We start from the raw sequence: 19822 nt of genomic DNA, 5'->3' as shown, positions 1-19822 counted from the left end.
CAAGATAGTGTTGGGCTATTCAAAATTTTAAAAGCTACATTCTTCATTTGTAAGATGTATGGGTCTAATGACAATTTATTTTGGTCCTCTGTTATTTGTTCCCCTCTTAAGGTATACCCTATACAATCTATTTCAATGATGGGTGAAATGTACAGTGGAAAAGAGAACTTGAATAGAGGTAAGTGGTGGAAACATATGCATGTCAAAAAACCACTGGCAGTTCCTTCAGCTCCTCAGGATGCCAAATGAGAATGGCAGGGATCCATGCTTCAAAGAGCAGACAAGCAGTATCACTGGAGTGAAAAGGAAATTATCTCTATGATCTGTAAAGTCCAGCTGCAACTTAAATTTTTGTTCTGCAGATCTGGCTTGTACTCACATAAACATCCCACAAAGTTACAGATTCTTCTCATGCTGTTATTATTCTCATAGTACTTCATGCATTGTTATATTGCAATTTTCTTATTAGCCCAGTAGAGCTTTGCCTGTGACCACTTGGTTGTCTGTAAGTGCTACATAAAGACAAGTTCCATGTGCTGTCTTGGAATTTACTGCACTCCTCCACAATTGTTGAATGCAGTTACACCATGTAATTTTTACACAAGTTCTCTCAAATATAAAATTCCACAGTCAACATGAATTCCATACAAATGGAATGCATTTGATTCACACAAATAAGATCCCTTACTGGAGATACACAAACCATCTCTATGCCATGGTCATCATACCACTTCACTCATTAGTCCTACCACAGCCTTTGGATCAGCCTACATTGTGCCAAATTAATTTTTTGCCTTCACTATATTGATGACAGTAAATAGAAAAGTAATAACCTTTTTTACATATTTCACTGAACTGCTCACTATGTTGTTACTTCATTTTTCCACTCCTTCCTACACCACCCATACTCAGCTGTGGAGATTGTGTTCTAGCCATGCCACGAGTGTGCAGAGGTTCCCAGCCCCAGGGAGAGATCCTGCTCTCATGCTGTGTGACAATAGCAGTGAAAATTTAAATATTATCCAGATGAGAAACATCTCCATGCTCATCACTGAGAATCAGGGTGATCTGGAAGAAAACACTAAGGCATAATAAACAACTCTCTAAAGTTAGCAGACATGGATTTGTTGATTGGTAGCAAATCCTGATCAGGGATGAGTCTTCCCAAAATTTACAACCCTTTTTAAGCCTTTTTAAAAAAATTAAAAAATTAAAACATGCTAAAGAGCAAGTTGAGGAGGAAATATTTTTAACTTTTTAACTGAAAAAAAATTATTATTATATTATTTCAATCTACATAACACAGGTTTGGGATTTGGGTTTGTTACTCCAGAGTGTAAAAATACAGTATCTGAAATAATTTAAATATTCTTCCTCTGGAGAATGAAGTGCAAGAAAAACTTAAATTGATGTTCTGTCTAGGTACTTCTTTTAGTCACACTGAGAGATAGTGTTAGTGCCTCAGTGAGTAAAATGGCTTTCTGAAACTGCGTTTTGCAATCTCTATTAAAATACTGTGTATATTCTATTTTGTGCTTATTTGATTAAATGTTTGGCAGTAATAAAAAACTATAGTTCATAAAGGGTTCAAACACTGTGAAATGGTACTGAATATCACCAAGAGCACTAATAAAATTGGCTTTTAGCACTTTTAATGAAGCCAAAAGTACCCATAATAAATGTGGAAATCCATTGATTCCATGTCTTTGGAATTATTATTGCTGAAAAGGTGTCTTAACAAAGAATCATCTTTTGTTGCCCTTTTTTACATACTCTCAAGTTAAATGGATACAGATATTATACCAACTATGAAAATGGATTTGTAGTTTAGAGAGGCCAACCACACACTAAAAGTTTTTGCTTCTTCTACAGGTGAAACTCTTTGTAAGATTTGGGTCAAAATTGACTACAAAGTGCATATTTAAATAATGATTTTTCAATCAATCCTCGTTAATTACTTTACATTTTAATTATATATGTTGAAGTATTCAACAAGACACATAATAAAGCAATCAACAGAGTTAGTATCTAGACAGATGAAATTAATACTATGCTCTAAATTCCCTAAGGTTTGTGGTAAGGTTAGGCCTAGATTTAAAATTGGTAAAGTTTGGTAGGAGAGACAAGGGGATGAGTTTGATTCTACTTTCCAGTTTAGATCAATCATTGGAAAAATTGCTTCCATTCTTTTTTAAAAATATCTCTGCAAGTTGTAGGCTTGTTTTTGGAATTTCTTCCACTGTGCAATGTGATGATGAATATCCTATCCATTCTGTCCTCTGCAGGGAGCTGGCAGTCTATAGAAATCTAAGAATTTGGGGTATCAAAGCCTTTGGTACTTAATACATTTGCATATCTTCTTGAGACAAGTACAATGCATTAAAAGCATTACTTCATTTTCTTTCCCTACTTAAATAAAATACTCTCTCAACCACAAAACCACTGTACTTAATACTGCTTTTTCAATAGTAGAAAAGTATCTGTCTTGGAATCCCATACTGTGATTTCAATATTTCCCCCACTATTAGTCTATAAGAAAATATGTAACACTCCAAAATATTACCATACATTACAAAAAAGCACCTCTGGTCTGCAAGGAGAATGACACATTTTTCTGTACCCATGCTCTTCAACACTAAGAAGGGTCTCTGTCAAAGCCAGCTTTCAGGACTTCATTCCCAGGAACAATTTTCTAAAGTGACAAACACTATGGGGAAATCTGTGCTAACTGTTAAAAAAACTTACAGCTGAGTTATTTGCAGTACTGTCATACTAACTTGAACCTCAATAAGACCAAAGAAATCTCAGGAGGAGACTCTGCTAATAGCTTCTTACTGACCTCTTTACATCAGGCCCTTCTGGTGAACAGTGGCCCAGTGGTGAATATGGCAAATGAGTTGTGAAAGCAGAGATATTTTTTTTAAGACGGTGGTTCTGACTTGTCAGGGAAAAAAAAAAAAAAAAAAAAAAAAAAAAAAAAGGGGAGGAAAAAGCGTGGGTGTAGGTGCAAGGACACTTCCCAAATGATTCTTCCAGGGTCAGATGGAATTTTTTTTGTTTTTGTAGGAAAAAAAAAAAAAAAAAAAAAAAAAAAAAGCGTGAGAGAGAAATGAGTTATACAATAGATATATTTTCCCCTAGAATTGTCTGCCTCAGACCTTCCATCATGGAAACCCAAGCGTGACCTGGAATATTAATTGCGTCAGGTCAAGCATACTGGCAAATGTACCATTTGTTACGCAGTCATCCTTAGCATTACATTAATATTTTGAATCCTTCTGCATTTCTAATACTCTATCATTTCCTCCCAGTCATTTTGTTATTCTTATAATTAATGCTCAAATATAAAGGAAGAAAAAATCATAAGGAAAGAAATACTAATTTAATAAACATTAGCAAGGAAAGATTTAGGGATTTTATAGTCTGAATTGCTTCCACCACTAATGCTGTATTTACTCAGTACTAAAGAATATCCATTTTGGTCTTTTCCTGTTTGTTTATCATTTCAATACAGAGAGCAAGAGTTAACTCTTTCTCTCTAAATTATTTTTTTTCCAGAATAAAAGAAGAAAATTATTAAGGAGTTGCCTTGAAAGCTAAACTATGAATTAAGGCAGCAGCAAAAGAAATTGAAAGAATGAAGAAAGAAAGGAAAGAAAAAGGTGCAGATAGAAGGGAAAAACAAGGGTGTGTTGATATGCTGGACAGCTCATCAGAAAGATAGGTGATCCCAAGTGGCATAATAAATCCTGAGCAGTTTAGATTCTGCAACTTCAATTTTTTAATTAATTATTTATTAGTCTTCTTTCCTACTTCTTGGCTGAGCTTTTGAAGTCTATGTAAAAACTGCAGACCAAATAAGTTCTAAGATATAGGATAGCTATTGTGCTGCAAATAATAACACACATGCAAAATGAAAAATTGACAAAGTTGAGCTGAAGATAGATTGCAAGGATTAAATCAATAGAAAGTGTATTCTGATCTATTTACATATTTTTACTGTAACTTAACTAAGCAATAATAAAGATATGCTCTGTTCTAATTACTTTTTAATATCAACTCTGAATGACTGAAATAATCAACATATATCATGAATATAAATGTTTAATTTAACAGTCATTTAATCTTGAAAAAAACAGCTTTGAGGGAGGAAGCTTGTACAAGTGGTTATCACGGTAAGGACCTAAATAAAGTGCTACTTTTTCACTCTGGTCTTTTAATGAGGAGTTAAATGAGAAAGAAAAGACTTCAGCAAAATAGGGACTTAACTTGAAAATCCTTTCTTGCTCCATTGTAATTTGTAAAAAAACCTAAGCAAGCTGAGAAGAGAGGTAAGAGATCTTTAAAAGCCATAAAAGTAAAAGCATGAAGGAGAGCTGTGAATGAAATATTTGCTAGAGATGAGATTGCTGAATCAACACTGACCAGTGCACTTCATCATAATTATCAGGACATACTACTGCCAGGGGATTTATAAAAATCCCACTCAGCAAATAATTGCCCTGCTGTTAGGAGATAGTCAGAGTGTTAACACACTGTCACAGTCCAGCGTTTAGTAAGATATTCAACATTCAATTACTCTTGCTGAGAACTAAAAGGAAACATGATCATTTCTCAGCTACTGCAGTTATGCTTCCACATGAATTCCAGTGAACAATCCTGTTAATCCCCAGATATAGTTTCTCTAGCAAGGAAAAGAAATACCTTCAACATTAACGATTCACAAGGAAATAAGTGTTTATATAATGCTGCAAATATGTCTGTTAAAAGAAGGAATTTTAAATTTCTAAATAACCAGATTTTTACAGACTTCCAGAATATTTCATATTTAGTGAAAATAAAATGCCAAGACTTTATATGAGAATTGTTTAAGAAAGAATACCTATAAAAAAATCTGTAAACACTGTTCTAGCAACAAGTATAGTAAGACTATGTCCATGAATTCAAATTTGAAACATCAAAATATTTAAGCTTCAGTAGAATGTATCCTACTAGCAACAATCTGCAATTCTTTAACTAATGTAAACAGAGTTTTATATTAACAATTAAGAAATACATTGTAAAGTTTATGCAGATGTTAGGAAAAATACCGTAGTATGGTTTAACATTCTGGTTTGAGATAAAACGTCTTTACTATGCCTGACAATAGGAAGAATTTCACCCAGCTTATAAATGTAGGTCCATTCTCACTGAGCTAATGCTACTCCTCAGACCTGATCCTCTAATCCCTGAAAAATACTCTCAGGAATTTAATCTAAATAAGAACCAGAGGACCTAGCCTGTTATTGCCACTAAGGTATTTTACCTTTCTTTGAGATACTGCCTTTATGAAGAGACTGAAGAATTCATAAATGAGTGATGAATGGAGTATTTTCTTTCAAGTAGGATTAATTATCTGTCTTCTGCTTAATATATATTCTGTTTAAATAGAGTAATTGAAACATTAATTATTGTTATTCTGCCTTCAGAAAACTTGGCTCAGTCCTTTTAATCTGTAAAATGTTAGCTTGATATCAAAATAATTGTGCAATCACAGCTTAAATGCACTTGTATAAGTAAACAGCAACTTTATGGACTGTACAATAAGGTCTTAAGGAAATATTCAAGTCCAGTATCCTGGCCACAGACCATAATACCAACCTCTAAACATGCAAGGCACAAAGTTCAATTGCAGGAAACAACACTGCAATTGAGTCTCCAAACAGGTATCAAGTGCTTGGTCATTTAGGCATCAAGACAAAAGAGAAACATTATCTTAGTTTTCTGCATGAAATATTGTGGCACAATATCCAAAACACAGTAGCCCAGCAGATACAGAGACATCCCAAAAAAGCATCCACCTTTCATTGATTGTCTCTCTGACTGAGGCTTACTCTGTCAAATCTAATTCTTATGCAGGCTCTTGATGACTTGACTAGATCAGGGATAATAACTTGAATGAGTGAGTGATGGCATGGGAAACAATACTCTTATGATGAAGAAACAATACAGGAACAGCAAATTCAAAGTTCTCTTGCTGTCTTCTCATTTGACCTCTGACTTCAAAACAAGCAGAAAAATACAAATTAATTGCTGAATGGCTTTATTTTAAAAATAGGAATGGGAAATTCCATTTATTGTTATAATTTTCTCTTTAAGAAATGCTAGGCTGAATATAGGATACCCTACAAAATATAAGAATCTCTGAAAAGAAACCTGCTTCTATAACCACCTTGAATTAGTGGGAATTAAAGAACTTAGTCTGAAAAATAATCTCTGAAAGTGAATTTATTCTTGTGTGTCTCAATAACTGCCTGTAAACACACACACAGTATTGAGGCTAAAATTATTTATCTTGTGAGAAGTTTTCAGAGCCTTAAAACACATATGCAATATTACTTACATCTTTAAAATTAAAATTCCATCCATTGTCATAATGGAAAACATTAACTTTCTACAAAAAAAAATCTCCTTGCAATTCACTCTTTTCTAACTTGATTGAGAAAAATCCTTATAATTATACCACTTAGACTCTTCTAATTTGTCACATCAGAAATTACCCGCAACATACCAGAAGAGAGGAGAAGCTCTTTCTATCAGGTAAAGATGGAAATAATATGGAGATTTCCTTTGTCAAGGACATAATTGCTAAATAGAGAATTGTTTTACTCCTCAAAACTGCATAGGTGCAACCAAAACAATGTAACATTCTTGTGCCTTATGTCTGTTGCATTGTGCTTACATGTGAGTATTCCCTCACAAACATATATGCTGACAGATTTATTAAACAATTTGCTGTAGCAAACCTATGGGATTAAGCAATGAGTAAAAACTCAGAATGTGGCAGAATGTTTACATTACAGAATGTTTACAGCAAAGCAGGCTGCAATCAGACCAATAAACAATGAGGAGGAGGTTTAATGAACAGTCGTAGTATTGTATAGGGAAAGAATAATCAGGGAACAGAACTATGTTAGTCTGACTACTAAAGGTAGTCAGAAATTAGTAGAAAAGAGTGAAATAATCAGAAAAAACCCCAAAGATGAGAACTTTATTAAAAGATTGTTGAAATGGAAAAACTGAAAGCAAAGCAAACAACAGATAGAGGGAGATGTACAGTGTTTATGATGTCCCTTGCAGGACTGACACAATTCCCAAATTAACAGTATATATTAGATACTAAACAAAGCACTGAATATTGATAAACAGTGGAAGTTAACAAAACAACTTTACCATTATGCTATTCTGTTACCTAAGAGCTGAAAAACAAAAGAACTGGTGTGTGCATCACTCATCTTGAAGTCTCATTAAAGCAAGGATACCATCAGTGCCACTTCTTAATCAACAGGAAGGTTTGCTGTTGAGACATGCATGGTATTTTATCTTCATGACTTCTCCCATGTCATTCCTAACCTCTCTTTTATGCAATTATCTCTTACTTAGCATGTACTTCTCCTAATATAACAGGAGAAAAAAATTACCTGAGCAAGACCATAGCTCACACCAACTTGGTTAAATACCAGATGCATCAACCAAATTTAAACCAGTAACTTTCAAGAATATCAGTGGAGTTCCATCATTTCTGAATGCAGCTTTGTGAACTATTTAGCTGATGTTGTGCTGCACTGTGATTTCCTTGCAGTATAGATTCTTTCTTAAATGTTTTTACCATATCCTACAAACAGCCAGCATTCAATATATATCTCATTCTTACTGGCTTTCTGACCCTGTAGCAATCCAACCCTTTTTCCACCCCAGTTGATGGTAATACACAAAATGTGGTCATGTTTCTCTAAGATCTCAGCATGTAGACTTTTTGATAGATCACACAGCTTTTCCTTTAAACTCTGCCATTAATCCTACCCACAGGAATTGAGTACAAAGTTTGTTGTCTACAAAAAAATCCACAGAAATAGGGATTATGCAATTCAGATACTGAAAAAGACCAGTTAAATGCAGGGACCTTCTAGCTAGTAGATCTTTAAATTACTAAGGCTGAAATGCTCAATGTTATAATACATGGTAGATACAGAGATGTCACTCTGATATAATATCAAGCTTTGTGCGATATGGCTAGTAAGAAGCTATTTAGAAGAAGCTCTGAGAAATATTTCCATATCTACTGGGACATACCTTTAAAAACTAAGCTTGCATAGGATCAATCATAAAACAGCACTCAAACTATACATTTTATTATGTGTTAAGCTCTTTCTAATTAGAGGTGAATTTTTTGTATAAACTTTCATTTCTTTGAACAGTTAACCAGTTATCAAAAAAATTGAAATTATTTTATAGCAGGAAGCCTTTAGGCAAAATAGAGCTTACAATACTGTCACAGATAATGCTTAAAAGTTCATTCACTGACTTTCTTTAAGGAATAGGAAGTAAGTATCTTGTTTTCTAGGTGGTGGGCCAAAAGGAGAAATTATTGATTGGAAATACTTTCACTTGCCACTTGTGCTAGGCTGAGACTTCAGAGAAGAGTGGATGGGAGGGAAGTACTGTTTACTGACACCAGGAAGAAACACATGTGAAATGCACATCCGAAATGCACATCCATGCATTTTGCATGGGTTATGGTGTCAGCAGACAGCACTTCTTCCATCCTCTAACCACAGTTACCCATTTCTGGGCATGAAGATCACCACGCTTACAGTCTTAGTTTTGGCTTTGACTGTACTTGTCCTCCCTTGGGAGACAACCACTATTTCCTAGAGAACAAAAATGTCTGGAAAAAAAATGAGCAAAACTGGAAAATCTATGGAAGCTGTGAGGTTTGTCACTAAATTATTTTGGCAGTAGGTGCCCCAAATAGATTCTGGAGGTATATTTTGGCTTTCAGCTCTTTCCCTCTTTCTTACATCACCATGATAGTGTGTTGAGCAGCAGAATTACAGTTCTGTGTCCTCAAGATCAGTTATCCCAAAGGGCAAGAGCTGGACTCAGATTCTAAGAGAAGCAGAGATTTTTGATTTTGTGTGCAAATCACTTAAAGGTCATTTCTGGAATTTCGAGGTGGCGTTCAGGTACAACATCTTTCAGAATCACAAACAGCTCAGTTACTGGCTTCTTTCAGTTTACCTTACTTTGTCCTTCTTTCTGACAGAAACACTAAGCAACGTGAACTGAGATCCCTTCCAAGTGAACTGAGATGGTGTGGACAGTGCCTCATGAGGCACAAGATTGGAACGATTTTCCTAGAGTGAATGCCTGTAAATAGACTGGTACATCTGACTTCCAATGGGAAGTGAATACGAGGAAAGCTTGCTGATCAAACATACCTGTCACAAGTACTGTCAGAAGGATGTAATGCAAATTGTGAACCCTTTGGAAACCATATTTTATAAAAACAAAATGCTGCAGCATGAAGTGCTTCACATACAAGTCCAATTTAAATGTAGCTGAAAGCCTGCCTGAGAACTAAGAAAGCTCACCCTCTTCTCTTCAATTTAAAGAGGATTTTTCTTTGTACAAGCTTTGGAAAGTACTCAGAAACATCTGACTACTTGGCAGAGAAACGATCAGTGGATATTAAACACCCAGGGATAGGTGGGGATGTTCATTGATTGGGGCACCTAGAATAAAAAAAAATTTACTATTTTAGCTCATCTTCAAGAGGTATTAATACTTATAATGAATGATAATTTCATCCCCTGAATGTTTTAGAGACAGGATAATAAAATTACAACAGTAAAGAAGGAAGAAATAAAATGTAAAAGGTAAGAGCTAATTCATTCTTCATGCTACATCAGTCCTTGGCCTTTCCTGAACAGACACTGCCAATAGTAACAAATTATGTATAATTATTTTGTGATGTGGACTGTTCACTCAGGACTAAGCTCAAATGACCAAACTTGCAGCCTTGTCTCTTAAACTGTGGATCTGAAGATCAAGGGCTAGGGCTTTATCCACTGAGTCCTCACCTTTATAAGAATAAAACTGCCAGCTGTCCAGAGACAGAGTGGATGTCAAACAGTGTCATTTTAGACCAATTGTTTTCCAAGTTCTTACAGGACAGCACATTAGGTTAGAGGCATATTAATCAGTTGTGTCTCCTGAATATTCATTAACCTGCTTCAGGAAGGATTTTGTGGCCTTTTTTCTTTCTCACTTAGAACGTTAGACATTTAGTCCTGAATAATTGCATCAACTTCAACAGAATTAACTCCTTATTTCCGGTAATGTGAAAAGGGGACAAAGGCAGTCAGTGTAATATTTATAAATTGCCACCTCTGTAGACAGGAAAAATTCAATATAAGACTACTTTAGCATTGAATAGAATTTGAATTTAAAATATTTTACTCTAGGAACTGACAAATGCTAAATAAATATGGAAAAATTATAAATAAATATGGAAACATTTTATAGAAGTGATATTTTGAGATCTACAGTAAATACAGAGAATCAAAATGAAACTGTTCGTAGAAACAACAGAGGTATTTACTTCCTTTATATTCAAAAGCCCTAATACAGAATTCAGAGAAGTTTGCTAAATGGTTACCATTCAGCTAAAATGGAATTGCTTATGGAGGTACACAGAGAGAGTAAAAATGGAAAAACTTGATTCTCATTGCTGATATTAGGACTTTTCACTGTTACTCATTTGAGAGTAACTCATAGCAAACATTTCCTTCCCCCTTACAGAACATTATTGTCAAGGTGGGGTTTTGGGCCTTTTTTTTTAATGTTTTCTATAATGCTAATCTATTAAAGGGTTACTTTCTCACATATTTATATCTCCCTGGAAAGGATCATCTCATTCATGACTATTTCTATTCAAAATACTTTCATATTTTACAGTGCCAACTATAATATCCTTACAAGTCATTCTTTACAAAGTATTATTTCAATGGGAATAAATGTGGGCCAATATCAGCCACATACTAGCCTTGATTCAACAGACAGATGATGACACACTCAAGCAGGCACTGAAAACCAAACTACTGTAATCCAAAAAGAGAACTCATGTCTTGCTGCTAAAAGGACTGCCACAGTTTCTAAAACTTCTACAATGAAAAGGGCCTATATTATACATGGACTTTGCTCTTCCCTTGCAGGTCTAAATTACCAGGATCTTATGAGCAGTATCTGTTCACAAACTGCGCAAGGACATCAGAAAAAACTGTCACCTTGCTAAAGAGGGCTGAAAAATTATGGACTTCAGTGTTGCTCAGAGTGGCAGAGGCAATCCCCAGAACCAGATGAAATTGTGGAGAAAGAATAGGCCACTTCACAGTTGCATATTCTCCTGTGACGGAATATCAGAGACAGCAAAGCTGTGAAATGAACATGCATGGGCAAAACAACACTGCAAGGGGAATGAGAGAAGCTGATCTTCCAAGGAAGCACAACTTGAGAGCTTGTGTTAGTGCCAGATCTCTTAACCCACTCTCCCTGTGTAGGTTATTCCTTCTCTGGGTATTAAGAGAGTCAGGAATTGAAGGAATATGGAGGCAAAAAATGAGCATCTAAATATTACAAAAATAGGAAGTTGCACAGCTAAGAACTACAAGTCCTTCAACTACTGTTTGCTGGAAACTGAGAGAGTATTCTTGACAGTAATTATATTGCCCCATTGCTCCATTTTATTCCTCTACCCTAGGCCGTGCTGTTGGCCTCTGTCAAAGATAGGATGCTTGGCAGAGAAGCCTTAAGTCTGACTCAGTCAGGTCTTCTAATTAGGGACTAACAGAAAGAAGATGCTATACAAAAGTCAAGAGTAGACATACACACATAACAGCATGATTAATTGTTTAAGGTCTCAATAGTTAAAGAATTCAGATAGAACAGAAGCTCCCAGAGAACAGAGGAGCAGCATTAGCTCATCTACTCTCAGCATGATTTATCACAGAGCAGGAAGTCCAGCTTTAGAAGAGAGGCTGCGACTCAGTCCAACAGCCACAGCAATGATAAGCTTAAGTGAGGCATGTATAACATCCCACTATTAACAATGTACATGTTGATCAATTGTGTGACAAAGCTCTCAAGATTTTGCAGATCAAAAGAAATTTGGCTTCCTGGACTAGTTGTACATTTATTTTGTGTGACAAAAAGTAATTGTGTTTATCTGTTTAGAAACAGAAGTAATGGAGAAAAGAGAAACTAAAACTCTTTTACCTCATCCAGTACTGTTTGCTCTACAGTAAAAAACTATAAAGGGGAAAAATCTGTTGCTCTGCTGATTCTCTAATCCTCTCCTCAATGACAGGAGAAAATGTAATAGCAGAAGACCTTTTCAGCTGTGGCACTTGGAACACTGTTTCCACAGGGCTCTTCTGAACTCAATACTTTACAGGACACCGCTTCTGCTCCATATTTCGGTTACCACTGGTTTCTTCTCTCCATCCCACTGTGGACTTGCAGGTGCTGCTCAGATGCTCCCACTCACAGAATCACTTCAGCATTGCTGCTTGCTCTGTCAGCAGATACTGAAAACAACACAGGTCTGCATTCTAGCTTGATACTGGATCTCCAGATTTAGACTGTCATACTCCTAACTCTCATCACCATTGTAAGACAAAAACCAACTACAAAATTTCTTGAAAGGCTGCAAATACCAATGACAGGAATCATGCAACCACATATTTCAACACAAGTGGGCTCTTCATCCCCATTTCTGCTAAGCACCATGAATATATTAAGTGCTTTTCTCCATTGTTGACTTTAAAGGTCATTTGTCAGCGCTTGGCAGGGGATGGCCCTCACTACAAATGCTGGCCTTGAAAATATGACAAAGAGCAGAAGTAAGAACCTGTTCAATTACAGTGAATTTCTTGTTAATACAGAAAGAGGGATATAGAATCATAATCTGCATAGGTAAACATGCTTATAAGGGAAAACCACATTTTATAAGTAGTTTATTTATTAATGATAATTTGGGGAAAAAGAAGGTCATTACCACTGTAGTGGAAATACGATACTGTGATTCTGGACTAATAAAAATTTTTTTTAAGTTTCATATCTCAATAAGAAATCACAATTCAGGTAATGATAAAACAGGTAAAAATTATGAAAGCAAATTTTGCTACCAACAGGAAATTATAAGAAATATTCTTAACTAAGACAAATACTTGTTAAGCATATAATTTTTATGATGTTCATCATAAAGCAAAAATTTATCAGCCCGATAAGGTAAAAAAATGCTTAAGACAAAGATTGTGTTTTACAAAAATTTTAAAACCTGAAATACAGAGAATCCTATTTTTAAAATTGAATTTGGTTTTGAAGTCACAAAGTTGCCACCACATAGAATTATTCCTTGCTGTATTTTACATAGGAATTTCTTGCACTGAGCAACCAGAAAGTGGTTTTTCTTTATAAAGTAACATTTTAGGAAGGAAATAAATGCTTGAATAACAAGTTAATTCATGAAAAGGACTAAACACTAAATTAATCATAGGCCGTGCTATTACATCCATACCTGACATCCCTGTACATTCCTGACACATTCTTCAGCTTTACCTCTTGAAAGTAAAACATTGTTAACAATTAGGAATGGGCACACCCCGTTTATAGATAAAGATATAGACATAGATAAAGATACAAATATAGATATATAGATACATAAACACACTTCTGAGATGTTTTCTGAGATGTTTCTGAGATGTTGTGGTCTTCAGCTTGGGAGAGAAGAATGTAAATTGACATGCCTTTCTTAATAAAAATTGAGGAGCAACAACTCCTAAATTCTTTTCTGTCAACAAGTAAATCCCCTTTTCTCACCCATTTTGCCTGTATTCAAACAAAAATATTCCAAACCATAGGACATATTTGAAACAATTAATGCAAATAGAGATTTTTCAATGCTGTCCATACAACCCGCCTGGACGCCTGCAGCCTTGATGCACAAGGTGGCTCAGCTCCATCGCTGGATCTCAGTGCGTATGGCAGGAAGGGGAGGAGAACCGAACTTTGGCAAGTCATCTCTATAACTTACTGGGCTTTAGGTAATGCATGACTCTACAATAAATCCAGCTTATTAATGTCCTCTTTTCATTTGCTATGTATCCTGCTTACAAATGATATGTTTTCCTAACTCACTCAAAAGTGTTGACTTTTGCTGCCTGTTTCTACTGAGACATGAATGGTCCTTGCTCAGTAATCCAGTGAACTGTTGCTTGAAAACAGCAAGATGTAGCTGTAGCCAGGACAGAAAACCAGACATTTAGAGACTGAAATGTCAGGCACAAAACATTAAACCAGTAAATTCTGCATGGAAATAATTTGCCCTGTATCTTACCAAGATACCGAATTCTACAACTATGTGGACTTGCGGAATATAGACCTCACAGTAAGCAAACTTCAAATATATCTTTGATGGTTTTCAAGTTGTCTGTAGGTTCAGCATTGTTTTACATTTACTTATGTTTTGAAATACTACCTGCAAAAAAGACAGCTCTTGGAGCTCAATTCTCTCTTAAAGAAAAACTTCTGTGGGCTCTGAGTCTCAGTATTCACAAACCATTTGAGCAAGCAAAACCAAGAATTTTTTTTGTTCTGCTAGCTAAAAACACTGCTAGCTAAATTCTAATTCTGTAGAATTAGTAACCAAAATTCATCAGAACATAACAGTTACTGCTGCCCTCTACAAGCAGTTCTCCATGGCTGAATTGGGGAACTACTTGCCATTCCTTAAAAAGTGTTTCAGCTTGCAAAGCCTGTATCATTGGAGGTGAACTGGCTTACTAAAATCTTACTAGACCACAAGTCACTCCATGTCTCCAACCTGACAACTTTTGTGCTCCAGGTAAGCATATTAAATGCATGTGTTTATATAAATTGACTATTCAAAACAGGAATTCACAATTTTCTATAGTTTAAAACAATGTAAAACACTGTGCAGATTATTCTTAATATCCTAGATCTACACGGGAAAAAAAAATTATAATGAGCTAATCCAAGTCATTAACTAGCTTCCTTGTCTAATAGCCATTGAGAAAACTTTTTATGCTATTTTTTACTTATATTATACTATGCTTAAAAAAAATAAATACTTAAACATAGTTGACACATTGAGTTTTCATAATTGAGTTCCAGTTAATCAAACCACATTTCTATCTACAAGATATGTCACAAATAATTCCTAAGCAGAAGGGAAGATTAAATATTTTGTCATTAAGTGTAACTTAATGCATTCTTTAGGATTAGCAGTTCTTAAACACAGATTATGACTAACAACTTCAAAAAAGCAAGCATTTAGTTCATACTAATATTTCACATTAATTCCATTTCTGTACAAAGACCAATCAGCCACTAAACACTTATGGAGGCAAAATCCTTTTATTTTTTAATGAAGGTTTACAAGAGGAGACTAAAAAAAAGGCAAACCCACAAGCTTTACCAATCATATCAAATTTATGTAAGATATATCTACTGGCATGTTTACCTATCTGTTTAAAGTAGCTTCCATAAGAAAGTTTGGAATAATATACCAGTAATACTGATACAAAATGAATTAATAATAAATGTTAACATGTATTAGGCATTTTTGAGTGAAAACAATCATGCTAAATAAGCTGATTCAGGAAGTTCTAAAAAAAGCTTTAACTGAAAACCGACATTTACAATCTCTCCTAAAAACAAGCAGAACACTGCACCAACCTAAGCATTAGCTCAATTAAAAAAGGGAGGAAAAATGAAATCCCTTCTCAGCTTAATAACTTGTTAGTTCTTGACAAGTGCAACAACACAACAATAAGCCAGTCAAAATGAGTTTTTAAAGCGAGGTTATGCCCTTCATGTTGTGTTATCACAGTGGCAGATCAAACTGCTGACTTGGACTCTTTGCCAGCAGTGCTGATGCTGCCTGTATGAGCTACTGTCACAGAATAGTCATGGTACCTGCTCTTGCCTATAGAGAAGCACCAAATTGAACTCGAAGTAGTGTCTTTGTGATATCTTTTCAACAAGTCATGTCCCATTCAGCCTGCTAGTTTATCTCTGTCAGGCTGGGGGCCCAAGTGGTTTGCATGAGCTGTCAGGGACAGGTCTACCAACCTGTTCAGTGCTAAGGAGGTAATGCATCTTTTGGGCTTGGTATTTCTTTTCCTTTTCTTTCTTTTCCAGGTCTTTCATTTTCTCTTCATTTTCCTTCATTTCTGCATACTTTTGAAGTTCATGCCTGTAATAAAATAAATCTGCTAACTATATTATAACAACAAAAGACATGCTAGTCTTTTAGTTTACTTTAACCCTTTCATAGCTTCACAGTGTTTTGTTCTTATACTTTAGCAATATACTGAAACCACTGGAATGTAAAATTACTCTTCTTTCAGTTCTGCAGCAGCAGGATTTTACATGGATATAACTAAGAAAAAACAGGATTAAAAGGATCAAAATTAGGAGCAGTATATAGGTTCACATTGCTTACAGCTTGATAAAATAGTATTCATGTAAGTCCTTTCATTTTCCTCTAAGTGTCATTTTACTCTGAATTTCTTTAAGTGGAAGCTATTATAATAAAAATACAGGTTGTTCACTTATGTTTCAGCTAGTGCCTTGCAACACCTCCTGATCTGCAGAGAGGTGAGATTTTACGGAATGAGAGAGGATAACAGACATGGGATAGGACATGATATTCAGTTCTGGATCTTTGAGTAAGGATGAGAAAATAGCCACAGAGGAATATGGGATGGGAACCTTTCATGCATACATTGTCCTTGGGAGGAGTTTCTGTGGCATTGGGCTCCTCGCATGGGTCATTTCTGCTCTGGTTTCATGAGAACTATAGAGGCCACCACAAGAACCAGGAACTGAACTGCTTAATGAAGCACTGCACAACAGAGGTATGCAAACACAGAGAGCCACCTAAACATGTGAGTCTGTGCAGAAAACCCTTTCATCATAAAAGAAATATGGAACTATACCTAACACCAGGTTTCAAAGAATGGAGAAAACTCATTATTTCAACTGAATGTTTACAGGAAAACTTGAACAGAAAATGGGCATAGATTTCCAAATAGATGTGCTTTTTTTCCACAGAGCCAGGCTCGCCATAAATTATGCAAACAGTAGAGTGAATTAATGTTCTATAAGAAACAAAATTCTATGCTATTGTGCACAGTGCATCTGTATAGATTTTTTTGACCCAGTTAAAAAAGGTTAGTTTGATTAACATTTGTTAATTTTGTTATTACAAAATGGCTAGTTCAAATTAACCTGTGTGCCAAAGAAACGAAGCATATTCAGCCAAGCATTTAGATGGCTAAAAATTTAATTAGGTGAGTAAATTCTAGTCTTTATGTTTTCTAGTATGTTTATATACAATAAAATAAAAAAGGAAAAAAATTATTCACATACCTAAATATTCATAATTCAAATTTTCCTGCAAAACAGATTATTTAGAAAGGTCTACATTAATAGTCTCAGTTGTTTCAATGAGTACCAAATAAGACACTCTGAGGACATGGGTGAAATCATGTCAAAATATGCACATGGGTAAGTTTGCTGATATGAATAACCGCATGGAAAAGTCATATTGCTCCCAAAAGTGTTTTTTAAGGTTGTGACTCAGCCTTACACTTAATATTTAAATTATCATTAAATTAGGTCATCAAAATATATGAAAGAGCAATGATCGGTTTCTAAATATGAAGACTTTGAAATCACATCCTTAAATACAAATTGAAGTGTAGAACTTATATTTTCTCATGCTATCTTTCAAGATTTTATCAATTAAAATAAGTAAAATATTAAGTAATTAAATATTTTATTTCAACTGTAAAAGAAAAAATAGAATTTAAAGGAAATACAGATCAGAAAAGATGCACAGGTATTTTTGCATCTCTGAAAATATTGTTGCAGTTTACTGTTAAAGGCTGCTAATACAATATTTCATACAAGGTTACTTATGAAGCACACTGACGTTTAAAAATCACCATGCTATGCTTTTGCAGCAGTGTAATTTTTTTCCAACATAAGATTAAATTGCAAAATAAATGAATTACTTAGAGTGGCATGGCCCCCATTTTGCCACCCTTCTCTTGAAAATTGCTTATTAATATGAAAAAAGAAGTTGGAAAATAGCCTGTTTTACTTTATGCATAGCGTTCTGGGGCCTCAAAGCCTGCAGAGCCGGAGTAGCTGAACATTTTAGATTGTGTTGGCAAGCAGGGACGATGACCTTTCTGACCTGCATCTCAAGGCTATTATTAATCGCTAAGTAACCTGGTAAAGCCAAACAAATTTGTTTCCATTGAAAGGATCTCTATCTGTGTCTGAGAATTTGTGCTGTACCAAACAAACCTCATTAACTGTGTCCAGTTTTGACAAAGAACTAGGAGTTGGAGAGATTGGTGACCTTTCTTTGTCCTCAAGGTACAGATTTCAGAGTCACTACATGTAGGTACATAAGCATTTTTTACTAGGAAACTCTTTGTTCTATATCCATAAATCACAAACAAATGAATAAATAGACAATACATATAGCATCAACTTTGTTCTTTTATTTTATGCCTCTTCACCTTCAATATCAGAGTGTATGATCTGTGGTTTACATATTTCATACTATTCCTCTTTGATTACAGAACTTCTATTCAGCTTTAGTGCCTCTATCTACAACTGGTGAAATAATAATCAAAATATTACTACAGTCCATTCATGTTCTTATATACTGAGGCACCTCTTCCTAACAGTGAATATTGAAGCTTTTTGATTTAGAACACAACTGGTGATAAAAACCCACAAATAATGTCAAAAATATAGATTTGTACTGCAGAAATAATGATGCAAAATGTTTCCCATTGTCATCAGTCAGAATTTATCAGATTTCTTTGAATGAATTATTAATAATCATTACTTGCTGTAATTAAATTAAGTCTAAAATACTTGTTGAAGTTCCATGTAATTCATGATCTTTTTAGACAGTGCTATCATGATGATCATTCCTGATTATCACATACCCTCCGTAACATTTGTACCATAATCCATGTAAAAGTTTGAGATTTTTTAAGCAGTTACAAATAATTTTCAGCATACTTTTGCAGCAGACACATTTTGTCAGTTGTTCTAAAATATCTCTATCAGGCATTATACTGCCCTGTACAGTTGTACAGAACATGCAGGCAATTCTGACATAGGGATAATAGCTCCCAGGATGATTCCCTCCTGAGAGGCAATACAAAATAAGTGGTATGTAGCAGTCCAAACATTGCTTGACAGGAAACATTGATGTTTTAGCATAAATATAGATTTATTTTCAAGACATTTGAACCTGAAACTTTCATCTCTTTTAACATATTTTCAAGCATTTGAAAAGGAGCAACAAAAGCAGAGAATCTAAAGCAGTTAGATACGAATATTCTATTTCACACATTAGCAGATTAATACTAACATGTCATGCACCGTGCAGGGGTTTCACTGCTGCCATACAGAATAATGTGTAGAAGGATAAGTGATACTAATGACATAAACTTATCCTTCCAAATGCTTACTTAAAACTAAACTAAACTTAACCTTCTACATGGCTTACAAGGAAATGTGTCCACTGGGAAGTTACATGCTTGGGCTCTTCTACATGTACACCTTTCCAGAGAAAATAAATCCAAATTCTATTAAAGTCAATAGCAAACCAGTGGAAATTAAATTATTTTTGGATTAAATCAGTACGCTTCCTGCTAGTCCTCTCTTTGTTTGCAAATATGATGGGTTCACTGAGCAATCTTTTCTTGGGATATATGTATCATCTCTGTGACATTATGAATACTAGCTGTGATACGTGAAACTGTGGATTCTGGACCAATTTTGCATCCGGATGGACCTTTCCCGGTTCAGTGTGAAGTGGGAGAAGGCAAATTGTTTGACCTGCTTTTTTAAAGCTTCAATATATTTTGCAGGAGAAAAAGAG

General features: G+C 35.0%; 1 protein-coding gene across 1 annotated transcript in view; it reads right to left on the bottom strand.

The window, feature by feature from the left end:
• SPATA17 (spermatogenesis associated 17) overlaps positions 1-19822 on the bottom strand; it is an 86537-nt gene that overhangs the window by 36031 nt on the left and 30684 nt on the right. The window contains exon 6 of the mRNA XM_039697996.1: positions 15976-16099. Coding sequence (XP_039553930.1) covers positions 15976-16099 — 124 coding nt within the window. The remainder of the gene's footprint in view (positions 1-15975; positions 16100-19822) is intronic.

Source organism: Passer montanus, unplaced genomic scaffold (genome assembly GCF_014805655.1).
Source record: "Passer montanus isolate IOZ18808 unplaced genomic scaffold, ASM1480565v1 scaffold12, whole genome shotgun sequence".
Lineage (NCBI taxonomy): Eukaryota > Metazoa > Chordata > Aves > Passeriformes > Passeridae > Passer > Passer montanus.
This window is presented reverse-complemented; position numbering and strand designations above follow the sequence as displayed.